The sequence below is a fragment of the Lipophrys pholis genome (genome assembly GCF_963383615.2).
Source record: "Lipophrys pholis genome assembly, chromosome: 20".
Classification (NCBI taxonomy): Eukaryota; Metazoa; Chordata; class Actinopteri; order Blenniiformes; family Blenniidae; genus Lipophrys; species Lipophrys pholis.
This window is the reverse complement of record NC_137648.1, coordinates 17,221,877-17,249,735: the sequence shown is the minus strand read 5'-3', so window position 1 is coordinate 17,249,735 and position 27,859 is coordinate 17,221,877. Positions and strand designations below refer to the sequence as shown.

The 27,859-nt window shown below is 42.4% G+C and overlaps 2 protein-coding genes across 2 annotated transcripts in view; one reads left to right on the top strand and one right to left on the bottom strand.

Moving 5' to 3' along the window:
• Positions 1-682: 682 nt before the first annotated feature.
• On the bottom strand, positions 683-26,052 carry LOC308125429 (WD repeat-containing protein 37-like). The gene is made up of 14 exons (XM_080489159.1): positions 25,983-26,052; positions 21,909-22,199; positions 18,692-18,788; positions 18,504-18,599; positions 15,402-15,466; positions 11,563-11,701; positions 11,196-11,267; positions 10,201-10,245; positions 10,005-10,081; positions 9,674-9,908; positions 8,970-9,111; positions 3,445-3,579; positions 2,261-2,375; positions 683-2,183 (listed from the first exon to the last, which is right to left on the bottom strand). The coding sequence occupies exons 2-14, from the start codon at positions 22,059-22,061 to the stop codon at positions 2,052-2,054; spliced, it is 1,503 nt and encodes a 500-aa protein (XP_080345285.1). The 5' UTR covers positions 22,062-22,199; positions 25,983-26,052; the 3' UTR covers positions 683-2,051.
• Positions 25,797-27,859, top strand: part of idi1 (isopentenyl-diphosphate delta isomerase 1) — a 5,650-nt gene continuing 3,587 nt past the window's right edge. Inside the window, exons 1-2 of the mRNA XM_080489162.1 lie at positions 25,797-25,922; positions 27,028-27,182. Of these exons, the coding sequence (XP_080345288.1) occupies positions 27,031-27,182 (152 nt within the window). The 5' untranslated portion in view covers positions 25,797-25,922; positions 27,028-27,030. The remainder of the gene's footprint in view (positions 25,923-27,027; positions 27,183-27,859) is intronic.

Sequence of the window (27,859 nt, the reverse complement as noted above, 5' to 3'; positions counted from 1 at the left end):
GCCCCTTTTACTTAATTAGTCAATTACACAGACCCAGGAGTATTCATATCATCAAAGTTGGGTCTGTTGGTTCCTGACTTTAATACACCTGCTGGTAAATTATTTTCCATTTATTATTATGTTTTATACCAAAAACAGTGATTTATCTGGTTAGTCATGTTGGACTGCTATTATTCTAAACATAGCTGTATCTATTAATCGGGTTTCTTTAAAGACAAATGATCTGTCTCTATTTAGATGGAAAAATCCAATACATCCTGACAAAACCGACAAACTTCTTCTGTAAAATAAGCCCGATCTCGTAATGAAAAGGGGAACGACCATTTAGAAAGAAACACATATATGAAGCATAAATGAGTGAAAGTGTCTGAAGTAGCAGGATTATGGATCCACTCTCATTAACACTCCACACCATCGTTTCGATCTTCCACATGAATGAAGCGCGAGTTTCCACAAGAGTCACATTTTAGTGAATACACCTGAGAAAGAGCCGTGTTAAATAAGACTGGGGGTGGGAGGAAAAATAAAGTGAGACCGGGAAAAGGAAATCACAGTTTTTTTTATTTTTTATTAGAAAGTGTCAGAGAGCATGTACCCGTCACAATGAAGTATGCAAAGTAGACCACGCGTGATGAAGTTTGATGGTGAAGCGGCGCCGATTCGCTTTGCTTTTTCTCTTTTTGGGACCCGGACGGGCTTTTTTTAATTGATCGATCCTCAATCGGATCTCCTGCAGGATGATCAGGATGCTGCTGCGGCTGCAGGACTTGAGCTCTCTGAATTAAAAAATAAATAAAATCCTATCTTCTCTGTGCCGAGGAACACAATTTGACAAGCATTTGGAAAAGTGCACAGACGCTGGGATGGATAAGGCTCATGCACCGGCGTTGGAGGCGGGAGGGTAAGGCATCTCAACAGGTTTCCTCTTTGAGCTTCATGCTTCCTCTAAACGCGCCCGGGCTCTGTGGCGTGCCCGCGGCGGTGAACTATCTGTATGAACTGTACACTGAGCGACACAAACACCAGTCACACACACACACACACACAAACACACACACACCACTCTTGGAGGAGATTTACAGCGAATAAGTTAAACGTGATTAGAAACTACAGCACGATTTTAGGTGGAGGATATTGCACGAGTGGAACAAACGAGTTTCTTCTGATTCAGTCAAGTTACAGTCACCGGGAGACAGGGGGCGCCGCTCCCGAGCACCGGAACCGTCCAGCAAGCTGCTTATTGCTTCTGTTCTTTGGGGTGACGAGCGACGGGAAGACGCGGCGGGTCATGGGGGGGGGGGAACAACATGGAGAGAAATCGGTCCAAAGACGACGACGCGCTTATTGCTTTCCTCCTGACAGCAAGGCAGAGTAAAGCCACTTTTTTTTTTTTAATAAAAGAAAATTCACTGTAAACATGGAAGAAGGCAACGGGACAACAAAAAAAAGTGAGGATCAGAGGAGACCAGGAGAGGGCGCACGCCTCGTAACCCGCTCACTTTAAGACAATTTATCATGGCAGGCTTGAACGTGATATGAAAAAAAGAAAAAGAAAAAATATATATATTCACAGAATCACACTATCTTCCTCTTCAGATCCAATAATCAGGGCACATCATCTTTTATATATATATATTTATCTACAATCTGTCCTGGACTCTTCCCTCACAACTTTACAGGTAACAAAAATGGTTTATCTACATGCAACAGCGCCCGGTCAGCAGCCTGCGACTGTGGATTCAGCTTTAAATAGAATACGTCTAAAACTAGAGAAGGCCGGGACGTACGGAGCGGCCTAACCACGTCACAATTCACAATCCATGCTAAATAAGGTCAGGAGGGGTCGGGAGCGGGAGGTCGGCGCCGTGGCCTCGGACGCAGCGGCTGCACGGGAGGAAGCTCTGAAAGCCTGCGCTCGGCCGCGTCCTCGAAGGCAGCACGAACTGGACAGCAGTGGTTGACACCGTCAGGCTCGGTCGGGGTGGATTCAAACGGGCCGGCGTGTCCGAGGCCGCAGCGCCGCGTGTTTGTACAGGGAGGCGCCGGGATCCTCACTTCTCCTGCAGCAGCGCCGGGATGTTGATGTTCCAGCCGATGGCCTGCCGGTCGAAGCCGCAGGTGAACAGGTTGCACGACTGGTTCTCTTCGTTCCAGGCCGTGCAGCACACCATCCGCCGGTGACCCTGCAAACAGCGACACACGGGTCAGTCTCGCCACCTGGCGAGGGGTGGCCAACGCTCCGGCGCGTCCTTGTTCTCACCATCCGGTTGCTGCGGGGAAGCCGGGCCAGCCGCACGCCGCTCATGTCGAAGAGGCGGACCTGCCGGTTGTCGTGCGGCAGCGCGATGATCCTCTGGTTGGCGGAGACGCTTATTCTGGAAGGTCGGGGAGAAAAAAGGTTTGTCTATCGACTGAAACCTGTGAAGCAGGAGACGGGAGGTTCTGAGCCTCAATAAATCAGGAGAAGGTCTGAAATGAGGTTTAAACAACTTCCTTAGAGTTCAGTTTACATCTTATTAAATGATGGAAATTAACTATTTACTTTATTGTATGTGTGTCGAGATCATTTCTTAGCATCTCGTGTTACAGTGGAAAACCTCAAGAAATGATATCACCTTCAGATTTTATGTATTAACATTAATCATTTCACTTCTCAAATATAAAACTTGCATTTTAATACACACATTGCCTTTGTTGCGTTTTTATCAGTCAAACGCAAAATCATCCACCCTATTGAGTTATTTCCACTTTTTGCAAGATGAAAGCCATTACGTTAGGCAGTTTTTTTAATTTTGTACAATAAATTACTAACAGTTTAAAACACTTTTACATTTTTTGATGGGTGTTTTATATGAACGCTTTAATTTTGGTTGATTGCTTGCAGAAAAACAACTGAGTGACATCAGACCACAAAGAAGGAGGTGGAAAGCAGCGAAGCTTATTGAATATGAGGCGTGAAGCAGAAGAGACGGAAAGTTTGTAAAATACGCAACAAATGTTGGTATTTGGTATCTCTCCTCAGTGCTAACACAAGGAGCCACAGCTCAGGTTAATGTCAGTAACGGGATTTTATTTAAAGAACAAACAGGGGTTTTTTTTCCCCCCAATTTAAAAAATAAATTAAATATATTTATAATCACGTCCCACCACCATATTGGATTAAATATTCTATCATCACAGCTTCACATCCACCAGAACAAAGTCTAATCCTGGAATTTATAATGTCAAGTAAAATAAATATATGAACACTTTCAATTTATCCGTTTCCTGCTGTTCCGGCCAAAACCGGTCGCAAAGCAGCACCACATCATGATGCTCCCTCCACCATGCCTCACCACCTCCCATGTTGCTCCGTGGCCTTGCTATGAGACTCACAGAGGTTCCTGAGTGTCGACAGTTTGTCTAATTCTAAGCCAATAAAACCCTTTTCTTGCCAACATGTACCTGTTGACGGCCGAGTCGGTGCGGATGGTTGTGATGGGCGACCTCATGTTCTTCAGGTCCCACACCTTGACGGTGCGATCGTCGCTCCCCGACACCACGTTGTCTCCCACCGTGAACACGGCAGACGTCACGGTGCTGCAGAGGAAGCACACACAATGATTTCAGCCGTTGCCGCCGTCGTTACGCTTCAGATACCAAAGTCCTGGGAGCCTCGGATTTCGGGAGAAAGAAGAAAGTTCAAACTTAATTCTGTTCACACCTTCTCACACGGCAATTAATGACACACCTGGAGGAGGAGGCGGAATCAAACGTGTCACAGCGAGGACGTGGGAGAGGATGTATCACCTGCAACGCTACCAAAGATAACGCCGCAGCCCGCGCCGCACGCAAGACTTACAATGGCGTTTAAAACATCACGAGTTATCACCTGCAGTCGTTGAGGATCTCGCCGGCGCCGAGCTGCTGTCGCAAAGGTGGCGCTGTCAGACCAATGAGACGGCTCGACTGACGCCACCGTAGTGTTCACATGTCGAACGTGTCGGGAGCCGTCGAGGCGACGAGAGAAACAGTTTCCGCCCCGCTCTCCGGAGTTTACACGCCATTACAGACACACTCATCTTCCTAAGTTCACCGTGCAGTCAGCGTCCATGAAACTATTCCCGTTCACGGAGTGGTTCCATCTCCTGCCCCACAGTAAGAACGTCCTCTGTTCGAGTCCAGGCATTTTAGCCATTTTAAATGCAATAAAGCTGAATAATTGCCAAAAGCGAATGATAAAATGATAAATCTAATATTATAATAATATTTTGCCAAAATTCATTACATTATTCAAACAGCTTTTACATAAATATTTTTTTCAAATCGTATTTAATGACATTAAAATAATTTCTATTATATTGTCATTTTTTGCAGTTTTCTTCAAAAATAGTTATACTTGGCAGCACTGTAACTGCCAATAATGTAATAATTACAATACAGTAAATAATGCAATAAAAATGTATAGTGGATGGGCTCGTTTTCATATTCATTTACTGATACATACTGTAACGCATACTCCAATCATGGTTGGAAAAAAAAACTATTACTTACTAAAGTTACTACATTATTGTCAAAATTGGCCAATATTACATGACTGGTTGCTACAGACCTTTTCTGTGTAGTTTGCATGTTCAAAAACATTGAAGGTGATGAGGAAACTTAATTGTAGATGTGAATGGGTGTGTGTGTGTGTGTGTGTGTTCGATCTTTAAATTGGGTAAAACCATAAAAGTGGGAGAGTTCTGGCGTCGCGCTGAGCACCCTGGATGCAGTGGCGTTCTCTACATGCACGCCGCAGCTCCGTCCTCCCACGCCCCTTCATCTGGCCAGCTGTGGCGCGCCACATGCTCTGCACTAAGGTCAGAGCTGGCCGTTCACTTAATAGACTTTTAATATTTCTATTACTATATGTCAGGTGCTTCGTCCTCTTTGTCCCTGCTCATCCGTGGAGGAAGGATTGGAGAGGATTCCTGATTTTTGATTAAGGTTAAACATTGTGGAGCGTACACACACACAGTCACAGTCACAGACAGACACACACACAGACACACACACACACACAGACACACACACACCACTGATTTCGAGACTTTCCAGCTGAAACTGGCTTCCCCGCTAATTCAAATTGACATGGCGTTAAGGGTTCATTAGCGGACTAAACTTTGTCCTATTAGAGAGGCCGGGTGCTCGAGGAAACTGCTGTATCGTTACAGGCACCTTCTGACATTGTGGGGTACATCCCACCTGGGAATACAAGAGCAGCAGAGAGAGACAGCGGGGTGGGCTGGGTGGGAGGTGTGTGAGCAGCGTAATCAGACAAGGTAATTGATTAAAAGGTTGATTAAGGTTAAAGGGTTTTCGAACGGGTGCGAGGAAGGAGGGAAGTGTTCAGTGGTGCTTAATGCTCCGCGGTGTCTCTGACAGCCAAGGTCACGACTCCCTGCGACGGGAGACTCTGGAAGAGGAGGGGAGGAAGAGAGGGGTGAGGAGGAGTCGAGCGAATCTGAACAAGGCCAAACAATACACCGAAAGTACAGACGGCGGAGTGGCAGAGAGAGAGAAAGGAGGAGGGAGATTAAAAGAAAAGGGAGGTGAGAGAGGCGGTTGGTTTTCACATGAAGAAACTAGAGGGAATTAGGCTAAACCCCCAAAACCTTTGATGTGTTTTTGGGGGTCCGTTTACACGACAACGGTGCTCGGAGCCACTGAAAACAACTTTTTGAAAACTGTCCAACTTCTTCTCCATGTAAACGGAAATGCTGATGCTGCTCATCCACGGTAAATACTTCTTCTGGCCATGCACAACTTTGTGCGGATGGAGGGGAAACGCAACTTTCTAAAAACGCTTTGGCCCATTAATGCCAGTCATAATAATATTCTTCCAATAATGTACAATAAGTTATTACATGCTTGAAGTAGCAAGGCAAGGCAAGGCAAATCTATTTATAGAGCGCCATTCAAACACAAGGCAATTCACAGTATTTGAAGAAGAAATAAGGAGCATTAAAATCCATTTAAAATGTAATAAACCCAACCAATAATGTAATAATACATAAAAAGGCAGAATACATAATCTTTCACTATTTGATTTACATAATCGGGTTTATTAGATTCAGAATGGACAAAATCATGATGTTATTGGTTGTTACAGATCCCCTTGAAGTTGTCATGGATTTATAGGATATTTTGCCATTGTTTTACTAGGCAGGCCCAATCGAGATCCAACTGTAAGGAGGCCCCTGAACTTAAAAAAACTTGGGTTAGTGTAACATCAAGTGACCAAACTGACAACATTCTGCTAATTCCTCCCACATCATCTCCAGCGTGCAGACTTATGCAAAGTAAACCGGAGGATTTGTTCTGGCACTCACACTTTGATCCGAACAAGTGCCACTAATGCCAGAAAATCTCAGAGTCTTCAAAACGCACTCTTTTTCTAAGTGATGAGAGCACAGGCTGAATGTAAATGAAACTCTTCAGGTAGACACTACTGAGAGGTTTTTAAAGCACTTTGTTGTTTCCGCTGCGCGGCGGGACTGACAGTCACTGAGAGGCTGGTAAGTGCTGCCGTCTCTCCCCAGGGACGGGATGTCAAATCTGCATGCAGAGCAACATAGAATGTGTATGTGTGTCTTTCTCCGTCTACAGAGGAGACTGTGTGACTGTGCGTTTCACTTGGTACAGCAGGTCTGCTGTCACTCGCCGTTTTGTGAGCTCACGCTAAGTCGTGGTTACGTCGCGGCGGGACGGAGGATGGATGCTGCATTTTTAGCTGAAGGCTCACTGTCAGGGAGCGTTAGCTGTAATTGCCGGTGAAGACGGCGGGACCGGGAGGCCGTCTCCCCTCCAGCCCATTAAACCATTCACACCGCGCACCGAATCGCTGCTTCCACTGGAGGGATGGGCAGATTACAACGTTTATGCCGCGTCATTATGCTCGTGGAATATTAGTAAGAGAGACGGCGCGGCGGTGACAACCTGCTATTGCTGAAGGGCGTGCTGCGAGGAGGAAGCAGCGGCGGTGAGGAGTGTCGTGTGACTTTTTATGATGCTAAACACACAACACAGCGACAACAGTATTCTCCGGGTCTCCTTGTATTCACAACAAAACATTTGATCACTCATCAACCCTTCACAGAATCAACTGAAGCTTTTGTAACAAATAAAATAATCGAATCTTATGTAGTGAATTTTGTCCGAGGACCCACGTTGATAGGATGAGATTGGTGGGGGGGGGGGTCGGACTGCTGACCTTGAAACTAAAAGACAAATGCAGCCTACTTGTTTGACAATACCTGGACTTGTCTCAGTCAAAAATTACTCACAAAAATTGCCCAAGATTTCTGTCTGACTCAAAATAGAGAATATTTGTAGATATTCAGCTTTGTTTGGACTCGTGATGCTGTGAAAACAAAGTCATAAACATTACACTGAAAGTTACAGGCCTTTAGATTGTGTGCATTATAGTAGTTTGTTCACAATTACACTTTTTTTTCTTTTTTCTATTTATGTTTTGGAGGGGGCCGGAAAACAATTTTTAATATAGGAATATTATGTTAAAGAAAAAGTTTTAACAGAGTTAAAAATATTTGAAAAGTGGATTCTTTGGATTCAGCTTGTTAGCACATATTAGCATAGCATCGTTTGACTGCTTCTATGGCCAAAAAAAAGTATGGCTGAGAAAAGTGTAAAATACTTCCATTTTTGCTTTGGTAAAATCACCTGAAAGGTTTAGGAAGTGCAGCTGCAAAGTATTTTGAGGTTCAAGAGATGGTTTCTTTTCTTTTCTTGTCATATTAAATTAATTAGGAGTTTTATCTCCCGTTCATTTAATATTTTAAAAAGATATCCTGATGAAAAGAAAAGAAAAAAAAAACATCTCTTGACCCTGAAAATACTTTGCAGCTGCACTTCCTAGACCTTTCAGGTGATTTTTACATAATCTATGGGCGATTTGTGTCACTCATTTGTGTCTATGTGGCCCATAGATTGTATTTACATTAAGTTAAATGTAAGTAAGCATAAAATATGGTTAAGTTGGAAGTCTGAAGATATTGAATAGTTATGATTGCACATATACTGTATATGTAAGGCAGTATATTACTTTGGTTTATAGTAAGTTTGCATCTAGATCAAATTGTGGTATATTGAATCAAAACTTCTGTGATTTCCAAACTCCTGCCAAAAAAAATGAATAAAAAGCCAGTAGGTAGTGAGTCAATTTAGGTATTTTTACTCATGAACTCTTACTCTGGGATTTGTTTTTCAGTCCTTATCGAAACATCCTCCTCTGCAGACAGCAGACACATGGGGAACCATTACATTTATCTGAAGGTTTGAGGCTTTGAAAGCAGCCATTTGGGAGGAAAATAAGAATAAAGGGAGGGGGAAAGCAAAGAAAAGGAGGAGGGCTGTTGACTGTGAAACACTGGGGCTTAATCTCATTACAGCAATTGTCTATGGGAGAGAATTAGAGTGGGATCTGCAGGAATTATACGTGTTGGGGTCGTCCATAATGAGCTCCACGTAATCCCCCCACTCGCAATCAAAGGCTGCCAGAGAGCAGCAGCCCGCCACTAGACACGTGTAGATGTGCACACAAAAGCACATGCACGCTCCTCACGCCTCTTAAAGAGTGCAGTCATTGAAAGGCACAGATGAGCCTGACAGTCATCCTTCTGAAATGAGCGGCTGCAATTGAGTGTTAACAGTGAGCAAAGTGCCAAATTACACAGAGGGGGGGGTTAATGCAGATAAAAAACAGGAGAGCGAGGGGAGAAAGAGAGGTAAGAAAGAGAAGCAAACTGTTGAAGTGCTCGGTAATGAACGAGAAGCAAGAGGAGGATTTGGCTTAGAAGAAAAGGGTGTCGAGATTAATGTAAAACTTCTATTACAAAATAAAATATTGGGTGCTGAAGGAAATCAGAGTGGGGAAACGCTACAGCACCACCCGGTGGGCTGAATACAGACTGTATTCACACACTCACTCAGTGTGTCCCTGGAAGACGTTGACAGAGTGGATGGACGGGTCCCTGAAGTCCCACAGCCGGAAGGTGGTGTCTCGGGAGGAGGTGACCACCAGCCGCTGGGTGGGGTGGGTGCAGCAGTGGGTCAGCTCCTGGTCGTGGCCTGCACAGAGGAACAATGGCATCACATTAACCGCGTTGGATTCTACGACTGCAAAATCTTGGCAATGATATTGTCATTTTGACCATTTTTCCAAAATAACTTTAACTTTTAATATCTAGCAGTGTTTCAATATTATGTTGCTCTCTCTTTTTTTTTTTTTATCAGTCTCAAGAAGATTATTTCACAAATGTGTGACCTGCTGGTGAAGCTTCTCTGTGCTTGTAAAGTTGTACTGTGGAAGTCTGGTGGCCACTATAATGAGAAGCAATTGAATAATGCAACAGTTATAGGGGATGTTTTGGGGAAATTTCACTGGATTTTGCACCATTAAAATTGGCTTTATGTTGAGATTGTAGTAGTTTTCAGTCATAATTGTTTAGTTTGGGAAAATATCAAGATTTCCATCAAGTATACTCTGTGCTACAACAAAGGAAAACTAATGTTTTAATCTAAAGACAAACCCTTATGACATTCATGACAGATTTTCGAAACTGGCCCTGATTCATAGCTGCTGTTTATAAGTAAATAAAAACTCTATATTGTCTTTTGTGATGCTGCATACCTGTGAGTGTGTGCACCAGCTCAGACGTCTCCACCTCGTACAGGTTAGCAGCCCGATCCCAGGAAGCAGACACCACCTGTCGGCCTCCCACCAGCCAATCCGCTGCGATCACCACCCCCTGGTGGCTCTTCAGGGTCGCGGTCGCCACCCGAACGGTGGGGACCTCACACGGACCCTCGCCATCCACCTCGCCCTCCTCCCTGTCCGACGAGTCCTGATCGTCGTCACACGGGGCCTGACGAAGGAGGACATGGTGATCGGCAGCAGTTATCAAGAATATCTCAGCATGGCACTCCATTGTGATTCTTTTTAACAGTCCACGAATACTCACGCTGACATCTGGCGGTGGCTGAGGGGCGGGAAGCTGCACCATGTAGCGCCAGATGTGAGCCGTCTGGTCCCCAGAGGCTGTGGAGGCATGAGAGAGTGCACGTGAACAAACAAGAGTCTGCTAAAGTCAACGGAAGCAGCAGAAGCAGACCTCCCGACACAGACGGCATTAAACACACGTGAGGTCAGACACGTACCTGTGAGGGCCATCTGCTCTGTGGGGTGAAACTTGATGGAGTTGACTGCAGGGACCAAAACAATGATGACACAAAGTTACTCAATGGACCTGCTGTGGATCACTGATAATCAGAAGAGAATGATTCTATTCGATGATCTGAAATAAGTGTTTAAAAAAAAAAGAAAAGAAATATGTGTTGTGACGAGTGCTACTTTCAGATCTGTTTTAAGCAAATACAGAGTCTTGGGTCTGAAATCTGTTTTTAGAGACAACATAAAGTTGTGTTTATGTGCAGAACCACAGGATGCAAAATATGTCTAGTGGGAATCGACAAAACACAGGACCCACACACCACATTCCCGTGGTTTATTGTAAACGATGTACATAATTAAGAAATGTCTGCTCCTGTTTTAACTTCTTCGTTAATTTTGAAATCATTCGATGTGTTCTCAGCAGGTGAAAATCCCACCAATCCCTCAATAGGCTTTGTGACGCATTCAGCCTATTGTGGATGTTATTTTGCAGAATAATCATGTGCAGCATGTTAAAAATAATTTTTCCAAATTCCGGTGGGGATCAGAAAAGGTGTGAACTACATGTTGCATTAACACTGTGGCTTCATGCTGTGTCTGTTTGAGCTAAATCTGGTAGTTATAAAACATTTGGATGTACAAGGTGGATACAAAAATGCTAAACAGAGAAGAAAAAAAAAAAGACTTTTTTTACACAGCAGCTTTCACACAATTTTGTGTTGATTTAGTTCTGGGGCACATTATTGGACACTCCTGGTAAAAAGGAACAAAATTGAATATTCATGCACAATTCTAAGCTTTTTTCTATTCTGTATAATCATTCAAATTCGGCAAATTCGGTAAAAAAAAAAAATGTTTTCATGTTCTGAAACAAACTACAACATTCTGGTTAAAACATTACATTTTAATCAAGTAGGAATTCTGTTTGCGTTCACTTCATCAGACACAATCAAAACAAAGACTGTTGTGGGAATGACTTTACCTGATCCTGCATGTCCAGCGTACCTCAGCAGACATTTACCCGTCTCTATACTCCACAGTAGTGCTGAGTGGTCTGTGAAGGGAAAAAAACAAAACATGTTGTGGTTAGAAGTTGGTGTAGTGGCGTATCGGATGTTGATCAATTTGGTGAGAAACTTCCAGAATGAGAATGAACACGGAGCCACACTCCTGTAAAGCAGAAGCCATGAATCATCTTAACCAAGCTGTCACTCTTTGTGATGAGATAAAGATGGCTAATTACTAATCATTCTTATCTAAAAGTGTTATAGCCTACCGTGTGTATCTGTGTGTGTGTGTATGAGCCACAGTGATTAATTTATAGACCTATGCACAATGAGCGGGCGTACCTGCAGAGGCGGTGCCCAGGACCACCGGCTGAGTCCGGGTGACGCTCAGGTCCCAGATGCCGTCCCGGTGGCCCATGTACTCCTTGAGGAGCTGGCACAGAGCCCGGGAGCCTGTGGTGGCTTTGAAACTGGACACGATCTGAGCAATACAAAGCAGTCAGGACCGTTGTCATTACCATATCAGATACAGTATATTCCTCTAACAGCACTCACCTCAGACTGGAGTTCAACTAAGATCATGATTTTGTTTCATGATCCGAGTTTGATGCAAATACAGCCAGGATCATACATATTTGAACATTGAGAGACATTTTGAAGGAAATATGCCTCGAGGAGTCACCGCAGAACAAGATGTCTCATAATGTCTGTGACTTACAGACATCATGAGAAAAGGGACTAAATTTAACTTCAAATTAAAGCTGAAAGTTTAAACTTGAAGCACATCCTGATTAGTTCATATTTTCTCCACTGTGTTGGTTAACAATGCAGAGCTAAAACACTGGAAACGGTGTCAATGTCCACAATATTTATGACCCTGCTGCTACATTTTAAAGCTGGTTAGGTAACCATACTGCAGACTGAAGAGCTTCTCGGCTTCCAGGGAGATATCAAACAGGATGTTGTGGTTCTTTAACAACAGGTACAATTTCAGGTTTTAGTTTCAGGGCCTGTCTCACAAAATGAGAGCAGTGGGTCAGCCAGTTTCAGTTTTCTAGTTTCACCTCGATAAGAAGTTCTCATAGGGAAAGAAAAGTCTTGTCTTTATCAATTGATGAGATATATTGAGCGAAAAAAAGCTTTTTTTAGGGCTTTAAGCGGTGTGTTTCAATGGTCTTATCTTTAGTGGACTCGTGGAAACGTCACTGTCTCAGCAATTGTGACCATAGAAACATTTAAAGGGATGGATGTGTGTCAAACTCCAGGTTAGAGGCTGTGATTAGGCTGTAGACGGTGTAAAATCAGCTGCAACATGCGTCCTACAGACAGTTGTCTTCCTGGCATTCTCGAAACCGCAGTGAAAATATCTTCAATCTCCATGTGCAGACTGCATGTTTTCCCTGTGTGTGCGTAGCTTTTCTGTGAGCGATTCCCTTCCACAGTCTAAAAACATGCAAGTGAGTTTACCTGGTGGCTTTACATTGTAGGTGTGACTATCAGCTGTGATTGGCTCCCTGGAACCCGAAGTTGGATGCATTTGAATGCACCTTGCACACAAAAAAAGACACTAATGATGATCACCAATTGCACTAAAATTCTGAGAGGTGAAACTACTTTAAACTTGAAAAATCTAGTGAACGTAAAGACATTTTTAAAGTCAGGCAACCCAAAGAGAGGGATTTGAACAAGCTTTGTGATACAGGCCCAGAAACACCCAAGTAAACATGTCAACCGAGAAGCTCTGCGACTTCAGACGGCATCAAACCGCATGTGGCAGGAGTATTAATATCAATTCTGCTCATGTGTCAAATCCAGTATGAGTGTGAGGATCGTCAGTGTGCCCGACTCTCCTCTAAATAGATCTTGCCGGTCGGACTGGATTTGGCTCCGGGAGCCTGCAGGCCTGCAGCTGCACTAAAGCTGAGGGGTGACTTGTTGTTTCCCCGGTCGTGGCGGAGCGGTCGCAGCCCGGCCTGCACATGCTGCCGCGAGCAGACGGCTGACCACGGCAATAAGCTTCGATCACTGGTAGTCATTAGGCGCAGCAGCCAAGCATCTGGCTCACATGTGTCAGATTGTGTTAATACACACGTTCATTCTGCCCCCGAGTGTTTATATTCACATTACGACACAATACTGTCACATTTGTTTCCTGTCATTAGAACACAATGAGTACAGAGCGATAAGGTTATAAAAAAATAAAATAGAAATGAAAAGGCTCATTCCAGTCAAGGTCGACGTTGTAGTTACACTGAGGCTACAGTTAGTGCAGGTCATTAGTTCCAGGTCCCCAGAGTCTTGACAAAATTAGTTTTTGGTCACGTTTTCTGGCCAGCTGAAAGGTTAGCTGTACATTACGGAGTAGAGCAGCTAGTTCTGACAGGAGGTTAATCTAAGAAGTCCTCCCTTGATCCCAGGTGTCCTCTGCTCTAACTTTCAAGCTCTGACTTTGGCTGCAGTCACACTGTTTAACTTCACTTTAAGAGGACGTTTCACTCGACGAGGCATGGAGTGTGAGTCGAGGTTTAAAAGCTGTGGTTTGGCTCTCAGGATTGATGTGAGTGAATATTGTTACTGTAGAGTTCAGTCTGTCCTCAGTCTCAGACTTTTCAAGTTTGGAGCTGCTAAAACGTTTAAGTTTATTAATTGTCAAAAGGGCTCGACCAGTAAAACAGTATCAAAATAATCAATAAATAACTTTTTTTTTTTTTTAAATGTGCAGGTTTTACACACTTTTTAAGAAATCCATTATTAACAAATAAATATTTCTCACTTAAAGATGAAATTTGGCACTCTTGCAGGCATGTAAAGTCATTCTTACTGTTCAGCTTAAATACAGTTGATTGTTACAACTCTTATATTTGTAAGAATGGGAGCGACAAAGCTTTATGGGAGTCATAAACTGATAGTAATGCTAGTTTTATAGCTGCATCACGGCCATCTCCTGTTTATGTTCTATTCATTATTATTCTATTAACATTCGATTGTGTGTCCAACCTCTTGTGGACTAATTTAGAATTGCAATCAGTTGAGCGGCGGCAGTTCTTCACCAACATGGGAACCGGATTAAACCCTCTTGGGTTCATTTTATATCTCAAGCCGTATGTTTGACTTGACACTCGAGTGACTCAAGGTATTTTAAGACTAAATCAGACAGAAGTTTTCCTGAAATGAGCAGATTTAGCGACATACACAATACGTTCTGTGACATTATGCTGATTATTTCAGGTTGTTATTTCAGCACCACCACAATGTTATTTTTCATTCCTAATCATTCAATTTGTACAAACATTAGAGAAATTATCCTTATTAGGGGTAATTGTTACACGACGGATTATTTCCTTTCACGGTGGGAAAGAAGTTGCCCAAAATTATTAGAAACTACAAGTTATAATAGCTAAAACAGTTAGGACATTCAAACTGAGTGCAATCGCTGCTGATTGATGGAGCCGATTCATTCCGGATGAAGGACGGCTGTTTAACCCGGATTCAACTTTAGCACTAAGATAACATCACGTTAGTGGAACAAGATACATATTTCGTGTTAAAAACTCGAGACGTGTATTAGTTTGTTTGCGGGTGTGAGTCCAGTTTTGGCCGTACGAATCAAGCAGCATAAGGAAAAATCCATTTGACTTCCACGTCACTCTTTTTCTCCTGATTTTTTGACAGCTGACACTCTTTTGATGGTTTGAAAAATAAAAAGACATTCAAGTCAGTTTCTACTCTGTCAGTTGGAGATTGAATGTATCAAATATAGTAACGGGACGACGTGTTTCCAAGATTGAACAAAAGCAGCCCTTCACTCAGAGGAGGCAGGGAGTCAAGGTCGGACTGTCGTTAAGAAGAGACTCAGCCCGCAGCTGTTTCCCATGATGCTTAGTGACAAACAGAGCATTCAGGAAGTTACCCATGAATCTCCGCCCCACAACTCCCATGTGGCCACACTGAAGTTGCAAGATCCGCCTATTTTGCCCTGGAGAGTGTACAAGCACTACATCGGCAAGAGATTAGAGAGGTCAAGGGAGACGATCACAGTTTCATTCAACCCCTGTAATTTAACCATTTCATTACGTTAAGGCATAATGTTTCGAAACGTGTACAGAAAGTAGTTTCTGTCTTCAAACGGGACAGACATCTCTAACATTGACACACCGGCCGAGAGAGACTGTGTCCGGTACCTTGCTGGTTGAAGCCTTGTAGGTGGTCTTCAGTTTCTGGGACAGCTGACTGGTGCTGTGGCTCGCTGTGGGACGGAAACACAAAGAGATATAATAGCGGTTTCTATTCTGTCTGCACTATTTTGACTTTTTCAGCATATAAGCGGTAGACTAGGGGTGTCAAACATAAGGCCCGCTGGCCAAAACCGGTCCACAGTAGGCTCCAATTCGGCAGCCAAACCACCACGCAAATGGGAAAAGATTTCAAAGAAAACACTGATTGAAGAGTATCGGACACAACACAGAAACCTGAGCTGAGATATCAGTGATGCTGGCATGAACGCCCGTTACATTGCTGCTCTCACACTGGCCTCAGAGCCATGCTGTCAGGGTGAGTTTGTAAAGACAAGCATGATGCACCTGCTATAGAATTCTTGGGGGCATTTTACTGTATTCTGCAGCATTACAAATGGCTTTATTGTGAGATTGTAGTTATTTTTAGTAGTTATTGTTTGATTTTGTGCAGAAGAAAAAAAAACCTTCTCATTATATATACTCTGCAGCACAACAATGAAACACTTTAAAGTTTAAATCTCAAGGTTGTTCTGGCACTATTTTATTAGTCCAGCCCCCTCAGGTTCGCCCCAGAACTAAAATGTGTTTGACACCCCTGCAGTAGACATTTGGCCCTGTGTCAAGAACAAATGGAGTTATGACGATAACTTTTTAAGTGGTGCTTCAAAATTGGGCTCAGCTGAGGTGAAGAAGGTGACTGAAGGGTTTTTATAAAGGTGGTCTGCACAGCTGAAGTCAAATTACCCTGGAAACGAATCCATCCCTAGCTGATCAGGGTTTTTTTTCTTTTTAAACTTTACATCTGGTTCATTCTTGCCAATTAATTAAGTCAAACATGGACACCCATGTCCATACTGTGCAAGGCAATTTCCAAAAACACGTTTCAGCACATTTAAAACACATATCATGTGAAATTACTTAAAATTACTGGATTATTGAGTTTATCTTATTAAAGCATGCATGCTGATTGAAATCATATCGATCTAGTTAGTCTTTTCAAATAAAATAGCTGCTTAAAATCTCACAAATCCTTGTATTTCTGTCACAATTCGGCCCTCTGCTAGTGAGGAGGAAGTCGATCCAGAGTTATCTAAGCGTTCCATCTCTGGTCCATCCATACAGGCTGTGTGACATGTACCGTCACAAAAACCCAGTAAGTTTACACTGCAGCTGATCGTCTCGGATGTCCCTTCGAGGTAGAAGAGTATACAGCTTTCTGCCTCATGTGGTTTTCCTCAGTTTACTGCTGTGCAAAAAATGTCAGAAGAAGTAACAGCTGCTCAACATGCATCAGCTCCAGCGCCGACACAACTGGCTGTGTTTCACTTGTTTAGAGAGAGTTAACATCCCAGCACGGACAGCTTTCAATTCAGTGTAATGTCGCTAAGATGAGAAACATGTTGGCTCAGAGTGGCATTGAAAACTCCAAATAACTCAAAGTGATTCAAAAATGTGCAGCAAGAAGACTGACGGGAGATCATATTTGTCTTTACTGGCTTCCTGTTAAAACTAGAACACAAATTAAAATTTTTCTTTTAACTCATAAAGCTCTAACTGACCAGACTCCATCATATCTTAAAGTCCTATATGACGCAGCAGAACACTTGGTTCTCAGAGTGCTGCTTACTGTTTTTTTTTTTTTTAGGTTTTTTACAAGTAGAATGGGAGGCAGAGCTTTCAGCCGTCGGGCTCCTCTCATGTGGAACCAGCTCCCAGTTTCAGTTAAGGAGGCTGACACAGTCTCTACTTGGAGACTTTACGATTTAATAAAGCTTACAGTTCGTTCTGGTTCAGGCCACCCTCGGCCATTTTCTAGTCAAGCTGCTCAGAGACCTACGCTGAGCTTCTTTACTTTTTCACTCTCCACACAGTGATGTTTCACCAGTACATTACTAACATTCTCTATGTTTCTAATGGACTCTGTGCTCGCTCTCTCTATCAGATTGGAGATAATGAAGTCATTGTTGCTCTCTGTCCTCTCCTTTCCTCTGTATCCTTTAACTCCAACTGGAACAGCAGAAATTCTTCACCACAGAGTTTTGTTCCATCCATAAAAGGAAAATTTTTTGTGTGAAACCATTTGGTTTATCTCTGTAAAAGTACCATAAGATGTCCACGTTTTAATTAACGCTATATAAATGAAACTGAATTGAATCAATAAAGACTAATACCCCTTCAAAATGAGCCACCTCCAACACAGTACTTGAAATCAGAGTACACTCTCTGACCGTAAAGGCTGTTTATTCTCCAGTTGGTTCAATCAAGTAAACCGTCATTTTGTCCGTACTATGATAGGAAGATAATTCATGTTCCTCGTACTGGGCGGGCATGCGGGTATGAGGAAGAAAAAAAACCAAACAAAACCCTGCGTTCGGAGAGCAAGTGAGCCTGAGTGGGACATGTTAGGTCTTTAGCAACACAGTAGAAAGATGATTTCACATAAAAGTCCTTCAAAGTCCACTAAATGCAACAACATTCCTGTTTCTCTGAAGGTATTAGAATTCTGCTATTCTACTAAAATAGTTTTCTGATGGCCAAAACAGTTGTAGGGATCAAACTTAGCCTGATATGCTATCAAATGAAGAAATGAATACAGTTAAATTTGACTTGTTAAAAGTGTGAAAAGGTCAAATAAATTTGCACTAAAATGTAGAAACCAGCGATAAATATTCAACATGTGGAGCGACTTTAATTATCCTCTTAAACTAATAACCTCAGTAGATGGTAGCACTGTGTTGTATTCTCAGAAAGTTGATTCTAAAAGGAGAATGTTACATATTCATATGTGCAAATATCTAACGTTGTACACATTTTCTAGAATGATGCCGATGGGATACACACATTTTCCAGTGAGGGTTCAATAAATTTCCTCTTTTCATATTGTGATGAATAGTTGTGTTGTTTTCTGACATTTCTATCCTCTTTCAGGTACAAGATGTAGGCCTAAACAGCATCAGTAGGTCAAGCTGTTCCCACTTGTATTGCTCTTTTACGACACAATGTCATAAGAGGCCGATATTTTGCAATAAAACATGCTTTGTATTGGACCTTTAGTCTTCAGGGCTCCTTTGGTGGGGTCTCCTCCCTCCACGATCTGTCCATCTCCGGTGAGACGCTCGTTCAGGGAGTCGATTTCTCTTCGTACTGTAACGTCAGCGCAGCGTCAGGCCGTCAGTGATCGACACAGAGAGAGAATGAAACACAGACCTCAACACGTCGCCGTCCCGTTTACTTACGCTCCAGGTTTTCGATGTAGAGGTTTTCAAACTCGCGCTCGATCTGGCCAAACAGGTCCAGAAGGTTGCTCCTCAAGGCGAGGGGAAGCTTGGAGTCCTGGACACAGGAGACGAAGACACAAAAGGTCAGCGGTGACACAGCTGAAATGCGTAATAATGCAATGTCCAAATATCCAAATGACAACAAATGTCGGTACAACAAAGAAATAATACACCAAAACACCCACAAGTCTTTATTTTTATCTTTGATTATAAGTTTAGACATCTTGTTGGCAACTGTCTCTTTATTCATTTATTCAAATTACTCTTCTCTTTTAAAAAATTTTCAAAATTTTGCTGTAAAGAGAAAATACAACAAACAGGAAAATCATGGTTTTATGGTCCAGGAAGTGATAACATTATGCATTTATGTTGGTTTTTTTCCAAGAGGAAGCCACAAATGTAACCGTTTTGAAAAGAAGGCAAATGGTTATTAAAAATAATAAAAACATGGCTTTTCCTTCATGTGCTGATTTACCTTTGAAATCTTTTGTCACTTTAAGTTTTCTTAAGCATGGCTTTCATTTTAATGCAATTCTTGCCTTGATGTCCTCATTAACCCTTTTATATTTTTTGCATACATTCTACACTAAATTTCTATGTACGGATGAAACAAGGATTCATAAACATGTTAAATAATACTTTCAAGCTATAACCTAAAATTTAGTGAAATATAACATGATCAAGGTGTATGTTATAGAGTGATATATCGCCGAGTGATAAACTTTCTTACAATTATGTGATTTAGATAGAGTGTCATGTTAACTCTCTAGTTTACGTATGTTGTAGTAATACACTTTAATAAATGTCTTATCACTTTTTAATGAATTTTACTGGTACCCAATAGTTTTTCCTTCTATCAGGACAATTTACCAACAAAAAGAAAGAACAGTGGTTCCTTTGGTCCTGAGCAGTAAGTCCCCGGTTCGAACTCCAGCCAAACAAAACTTCAGTGTGAGTCATTTAACCCATTTCCTGTGGCTACCTAATAAACTGGCAGGTGCTTTGGTTTATCACGAGCACACGCACGCACACATAGACACACACATAGACACACACACATAGACACACACATAGACACACACACACACACACACACACACACACACACACACACACACACACACACACACACACACACACACACACACACACACACACACACACACACACACACACACACACACACACACACACACACACACACACACACAAACAGCGGAGTTTCACTGTAACCATCGGGTGTCTAATGCACTGCAGTATATAACTACGAAGAAGAAGTTTTGAGTGACTTACAAACACACGTCACTTAAAAGTACAAACTCCCCGCTGACATTCTAGTAAAATATATTTGATATAACAGCAGCCGTCTGTCAACGCGGAACCAAACAGATTAACTAACGGCACTTTAACTAGTCGGACCAGTTCAGCTCTCACCTCCATGGTGAACTCCTCCACATAAACAGCGATCAGCTGAGCGGAGGTCTGCGAGCGTCCATAAAAAGAGTGGACAGAGAAGTCTGTGTGTGACAGGTCGGCCTGAGACAGAGCGGCCGCTCGGAGAGACCTCAAAACCAAATACTGGAGAGTCACTGTTTCTGCTCCAAACCCTGCCTGTTGTCAGCGCCACATGTCTGAGCACTTGGGGGGGGGGGGGGTAAAAGGCCAATCCGCATATAACAAGCAGCCGTTATGAGTTCAAAGCTGCTTAGTCGTATAGTCCTTAAACCTGCGGCGTACTCTGACCAGGAAGGCCTGAATTAGAGGAGAAACAGGCTGTGTGTGTGTGTGTGTGTGTGTGTGTGTGTGTGTGTGTGTGTGTGTGTGTGTGTGTGTGTGTGTGTGTGTGTGTGTGTGTGTGGACAAAAAGGAGCGTTGAAAAGACTAATCAGACGTGAACAAGCGGCCCATATTAAAAGTTGATGAGACAACAGGCGGCTGCAAACTGAGCTGCCGTGCGAGTGGCCGATCAGTCAAGGACGGGAGAAAGTGAAGCGCTCACAGTCGGCAACCTGCTGCCCGCAGAAACACCAACAGAATCAACTGTTATGAGCGGAGGAACGCAGTCAGACGTCGCGCTCTCTGGTCCGAATGGAAAAAAATTTTCTAAAATAAAATTTGGCACGCAATGTTGAAAAAAAACCTCAAACCCATTGTTCGTCTTATCTGTGAGCGTCCCTCCCCGAAGCCAAGGACCAGGATCTTGTTGATCAAACAGAAACTGCTTTTTTTTTTATTTTATTATTATCATTATGTGAGCAGCCACCCAGTGTGACGCCTCCCTCGGCGTCAGCACACAGCTGCAGGTGACAAAGACCTCAGTCTTCTCTGGACTGGGAGAGATAAATCAATGGTGGCTTTAATTTAAATAGTTTGGAGAAGGTTAATCGCTAACTGGGCAGTTTTTAAACCGGGCTCATTTGTTTTCAGACGTACAAATCAGTAACTAATATACACAATCCCCACGAGACGGGTTCAGGGACTGCCGACACCGTCGTTTAGGAGTTACTCTTCTTTAAGAACATAAATTCACTGGTGAGGGGGCAGTTTTTGGGGCATAATGCAGAATTTAGCATTAAGATCTGCTCTTGAAAGAAAATGGTTTATAAACTCATAACTACAAAAAAAAAATGATGGTTGAGATATAAAGAGAGGAAAATTAGGCCAATTTCACACTATTCATGCTTCTCTTATTACTTCCTATTTCTATATAAAAACTTCTTCATGTAATTTGGCACCACGTTTTGTTTACATACTGTACTTTTCTTTTTTTAATTGTTTATTTTACCTGCTATTTTAATAACTGCATTCTCTGAGGACCGCAGAGAAAAAATGCCATTGTGCAAAAAAACATGTTTTCTGATGTACATAAACATCTAAGGCTAACGTGGACAGGAGGCGAAACCTTCTCTTTCAATCGTATAGGTCAAGGTTAGAAGGCGTGCAGCCAGGATGACAAGAGCTCTTTGATGGGGGCCAGAAAGTCCATCACATAAACACAGAGCAGCATGGAGCAGCAGATGCTGCGACAGCAGGCGTAAAATAGGAGAAATGCTGCTCAACCGGCTGGGACTGTACCAACTGCAGGCGGACGAAAACTCCTCGACAAACTTTCCAGAGAAATCCTCAACATTTGGCTCACGGAAGCCGCAAAGCTCGTCGGCGTGCGAGGGCTCACCTGTCCCTCCAGCATGTCTCCTCGCTGGAAGCCCGCCGGCCTCTCCTCAGTGCTGTTGGTGCGCCGGATGGACAGACTGTGAGCCTTGCGCTTCTGCTTGGGGTGACGGGCGGCCGAAGCAGAGCCGCTGCTGCTCCCGCCCTCCACAGGCATGCCTCCGACCTCGTGGGCGGCCCTGCCTCCCCCTCCCCCTGCTCGCGCCCCACCTGACACGCAGGTAAACACGGGCCGGGCTCGCCGGTTGGCTGGCGGCTGGGGAGGTCAGATCCGTCGGGCGTCAGCACCACCTGCCTGCAGGGAAAGGGGGGGAGGGGGGTGAATACGTATTCAGGTTTACAGCTTCAGGAGGAACTGCAAAGACAATATTACTTACATGTGATTGAGACACTGTTACGCAATATCATTCAAATCTCTTTATAAATGAATTGGAATCACTAAATCCACAGGTTGATTTTATTGCAAACTAACAATTTTCACTCGTCTTTATTGTAGATGGCCCGTAATTCTTTATATATTATACAATGCTGCTTATTGCTTAAGGGCCTTGTCTACATTTCTTTGAAAATACCCCAAAAGGTGTCCTGTTACATTCAAGTTAGACTGCATATTTGGGAAGCTCCCAGTTTTCACTTTTTTCTTCATTTGAAGCTCTTTCACAGTGTGCTGGAAGACGTTATTGTGCTCCTCCTCTCTCCAGCTTATGGACAGAGCAAGTCATTAATTAAGTGCACTCATGTGTTGTGTTGTTTTTTTTAATCAATTTATTTCAGACATGTCAAAAACATGTGTGCAAGCAGATACGCACAATGATACACATATATATATATATATATATATATGCACACATACATAGCCAAATATAAATGCCTTGTTAGTAATATATATAAATAATACAATTTATATTTTTATTAAAATATATTTACACTAAGTAATCTATATCGGAGTATATCACACCTATTCATACATGTCATATATCTAATTTAACAAGCCTGAAAAAGGGCGAGGAAGAACTACGTTAAGGATTTTCGGTAGTTCGATCCATAAATTAAAAGGTAAGTTTACTTTTTTTTTTATAAATCTCTGGGTTAAAAAACCTTTCAATGGCCTATTGGTTGATTATTCCTGGGAAGTGTCCTTAAATATTTAGTATATCTGACTGAAAAACAGCCATAGATATAAATCTAACTTTGACCTCAATGTTTCAGAGTTGCAGGCTGCTATGGAGAAGATTCTACTTTTCTATCTGGAAAGTCGCTGATTGGCTAAAACAATAGGCAGCAATGTTCACCTCAAACACACAGCCAAGAGCAATATTCTGCCTTAAGAAGAATAAAACTCCTGGAAGTGACGGTTTGAGGCCTTACAGAGCCAAGAGACAGGAGATCTGGATTTTAGCTCCCAAGGACATTTGGAGCAACTTCACAAACCAGCTCCCTCAAACATTGTGTAAAAGTGTGACGAGCTGAACTGAAGTCACGTCAAATATAATTTCCTCTTCTGTTCATTCACAGTGGGGTTTTTTTTTTCCATTTTATTTTTTTAAACAGAGAAAGAAAATCCTCCTTAACATGTCTATTTCTGAAAGCATTCCTGGTTTGGGGCCATTTTTTCCACACCTGCCTGAACCTATTTCACAGTGCTGCACATCAACTCCTCACCCTCCCACATCAGCGCTGATAGATGAAACTCTGTACACTCCCAGGTGGGGTCTGCAGCACACAGCACATCATTCGATTTTAAAACATATGAAAATGATCTAACAGAATACAAGAGGTAAAGTGAGAGAGTGCAGATTTCCAAACACAAAAATTAAGCGGTAAAATGCAGATATTAAGGCAATTTACAATAAAATGCAATAAAAGGTTTTTAAGACGTATTCATTTACAGTGAAAACTTTTAAAAGGCATATTCATTAACAGTAAAAATGTTAAAAACACGAACACTGATTTGTCGATCCTCACTTTTTTGAAGGGTAATATAGTTTATACCGCACATAAGCAGATACACTTGTGACTCTAGAAATATGACTGTGTCCTGCAGGGTGTTATAAGTTTATGTGATTTCACATTTCAGTGTTATTGTAGCAGGTTGTAATCACATCATGTGCATCCAGAGTTGGGCTGCTTGTTCATGCAGGCTGTTTCCAAAATGTAATTTCAATGTACCAGAAATTTACCACTGCTTAGACAGTCAGAATAAAAGGAAAATGTGCTTTGAAGAACATTTTATTCTTTACTTAACAAATATTTTTTAATTAAAACAGTTGTGAGGTGATTAACTACATGAATTGCAGCTGAAGGATGAATGTGACTGTTTTGGTTTAATTTCTTACATTAATTCAGAGTTCTCAAATGAAAATCCTTGGCTATTTTATCTACTTAACATATTTTCAAATGGTTCATGATGCCTTCACAGCCAGATTTTTGCTTTTGTCTGTTCAAGCAATAATCTGCATCTTTTACTGAAATCAGTGGATTTTTTTTTAAGGGCAAGTGCTTTATCTTTTTATTAAATACAAAACCTTTAAACAGCGTCTGATCACAGCCAATACAAGTCAATGAAACAGGAGGTTCTCATCAACCAGCTAAAAATGTCCAATAACCTTAAACCATGATTTAATGTCGGTAAAAGTCCGCGCTCATCTTGACTCTGTGTCACTCAGAACAACAAATTAAGCCAGAAATCTGGGCGTGATTAGAGCTCAGGTCTGAAACTCAACATCCACATTAAGACAATAACAAAATCAGCTCACTTCCATCTGAAAAACCTGCCCAAACAAAAATCAGAGAAACTTGTTCATGCATTCATTTTCAGCAGGCTGGATTATTCCAACGGTGTGTTCACAGGTCTCAGTAAAAAAAACAAAAAAAACAAACTGTCAGACAGCTGCAGCTCATCCAGAGTCCGGAGCAGCACTAAGGTGGGGCACATTACACCTGAGATTCAATCTGATTTCATACTGTGTGTCAAACAATTGACATCAAAATCTTACTTCTTGTCTATAAAGCTATTTCTAAATAAATCTCAGATTTACTTGTAGAATATAAAATGTCCAGAAGCTTGAGGTCCTCAGGAAGATGTTTACCAAGTGACCCCAAGGTGAAGCAGCTTTTAGTTCCTACACTCCTCACCTGTGGAATAGAGTTCCTGAACATCTGAGGACTGCTGACACACTCACGTCTTCTGAATCAGGACTTAAAACATTTTTCCTTTTCTCAGGTTCTCCAATAAACAACAGATTTCAAACTATTAATCCTCTTGCAGTAATTCCTTTTTCCACATGGGCCCATCTTATTTCTAGGATGCATGACAGCATTCTGAGGAACTGATGGGGGTCAAAGGTCTTGTTCATGGACCCAGAAAGGTGACCTATCCGCTCTAGGGATGGAACCTGGGATATAACCTGACTTGTGTTAAATTTCTTTAAATCACTTTGAACCACTGTTAACACACATCAATATGTTTTCCATTGGGTTCAGTAATTATGGTCCCTGTGTCCAACACATAAATACAGAGGAAGCAGGGTGATGCACCATTCAAGCAAATCTACAATGAGTAGTAACGGTGAATATGTGAGAAGAGACGTTGTTACAGTCTGGAAGACTTCATACCTGCAGCAGGAGACAGAAACAGCATCACATGCAGGCTAACGCTAGCTGTCACATAGCGCCTGCACACAGTTCATAAAACACGTGACGGTTCGAGTTATAAACTCAACCGCTTGAACACACGGACTGGTAATTGTCAACACGTACTCGTAGAAGGAGCAGAAGGGGAAAGAAAACTCCCGTCAGTCGTCAAAACATTAAAAAACCTCGACACATCGCGTATTTAAGCACTTCCGCGTCACGTGATTCGTGCTTGCGCTCCGCAAGCTAATGAGAGGCCACGTCTCGAAAACGTCACAGGCAGGGCACGGAGGCCAGGACGTCGGAAAACGGGGATCTGCCGTGAAAGACAGTCTGGGCAAAGTGCAGGACCCAGATTATCTACCAGCAACACGACGTGAATCCTGTAAGTCAGCGCTTTATCGGTGTCTGCTAGGGCCGCGCGTGTGAGGCAGACTGTGCTTACTTATGTGGAGTTGTCAGGCGGCTGGGTGGTGCAGGCTGCGCTGGTCCGATGGCGTGTTGACAGGCAGGGTGAGTGGGAAAACCCAAGCTGGAATTTACAGGACCGGATCCATCAAAACGCTGTATACGTACAGAGCATCTACGATACTGTGCGCTGTGTGCAGGACCAGAACCATCAAAAATCTGTATACACACGGGATCAATTTATACAATCGACGTATGTTTTCCAGAAGGATGGCAATTTGCAAACCTACCAGTTTGTAATAATTAAGATTCACTGTTGCATTACTGATATTCCCTTTGTGAGTGTTGGGAGCATCTAGTGTTCAATTCGGCTTCTCTGTATTTATTTTTAACTGCGTTTTCAGTGTAATTTAACAAACATAACTTCTGCATTTTATAGCAGAATAGGTGCCAAACAGCTGAATCTGTCAAATAGATAGACATATTCTTTAATCCCGAGGGAAAGTTAGGCTTTCAGCAGCCCACATACAACAACAAAAGGACAAAACGAGCGGGTTGGTAGCCAGATTGACATTAACACAAATAGTTAGTACACAAAACACTTTTAATTTTAAAATCTATAGAAATACTAACTGTATTAAGTCAATATTTACAGTGTCCACGCATTTCAAAGTCCGAAAGTGTAAACTAGTACACTTACCTTAGTAGTAAACTACATAAAGTGCACAGACATTCCAGAATCAATCACGATGGAACAGTCCCAATGTGATCAATTACTTATAATATATATCATTTCCAGCATGACAAAACTGTGCAGTTTCTTGTGGATTAAATCACATGCATAACTGTAGTATTTTTTGCAAAGTGGGTATAATCTTTAAAAGTGGATGTGAAAAGAGAATGTATCAGGAAAAGAGAGGACGTTTGGCCACTGTAAGTTAGTATTTCTTTTATTTTTTACGCCTTCCTCCATCAGCTCCAGCTCTGTTTTTGACCCGATCCGGGCTCCCCTTTAGCCCCTCTCCTTGTTTTACCCCCAGCCGCGTCCTACGCCCCTGTGATTGGTTTTCTGTTTTGGTCAGGAGATGGTGCGTGCCGCGTGGGCGGTGCTGCGGAGGGTTTCTCACGAGGGAGCAGCAGTGCTGAAATCAAACGTACCCGTTAGTAAGAGCCGCGGTGCAGCATTACTGAGGAGTACACCTGGAGCGTTTACCTGTCAGTACCGAGCAGTAACCAGGTGAGAAATGCGAACGGAGGTGAGACAGAGGTGACACGGAGCCGCGTGGGCTGCTTCCGGTCACGGTTTTACAGTTTAAAGCCAGATAATCGAGGTTTAGCTGCTAATGACAGATGACCTCCAAACAGAGCGACTCTACTCTAAAAATATTAAATTCACTACAAATTATTATTAAAAGAAACTATTTTTAGATTCTCTTCAAATCAGCTGCACCTATAGATTATTTTAAAGGGAATACGCTTGTATATGTAATACCGGAAGTTAGCAGGGATGCTACAGATTTAACTTGACGAACTGATTTAAAGTAAAGAAGTTTACTTGTAATAATTGTTTAGCACCGTGCAAAATTAATTTGCAGCCCTTATTTTTCACAAATGAATTCATTTGCAGCATTCAAATTATAAAGATCAAACAATTCAGCGTTTTATGTTGGCGATAATTTGTATGAGGTGTTTTTTGATGACAACTTCCGGTTTGCTAATGCACCAAATATACACTTCATGCTTTTTGCTGCCAAAATGTTTTGTAGTTATTATTAGTACCCTGTGGAAAAGGTGTGTGAACTCAGTTTAAACAATATAAATATGACTGCAGAAGGTCCGAGACAGGGTCTTAAATCCTACAACGCTAGTGACAGGCACAAAACAGTTGTAAACCCTGTCAGTGTGTGCTGATAT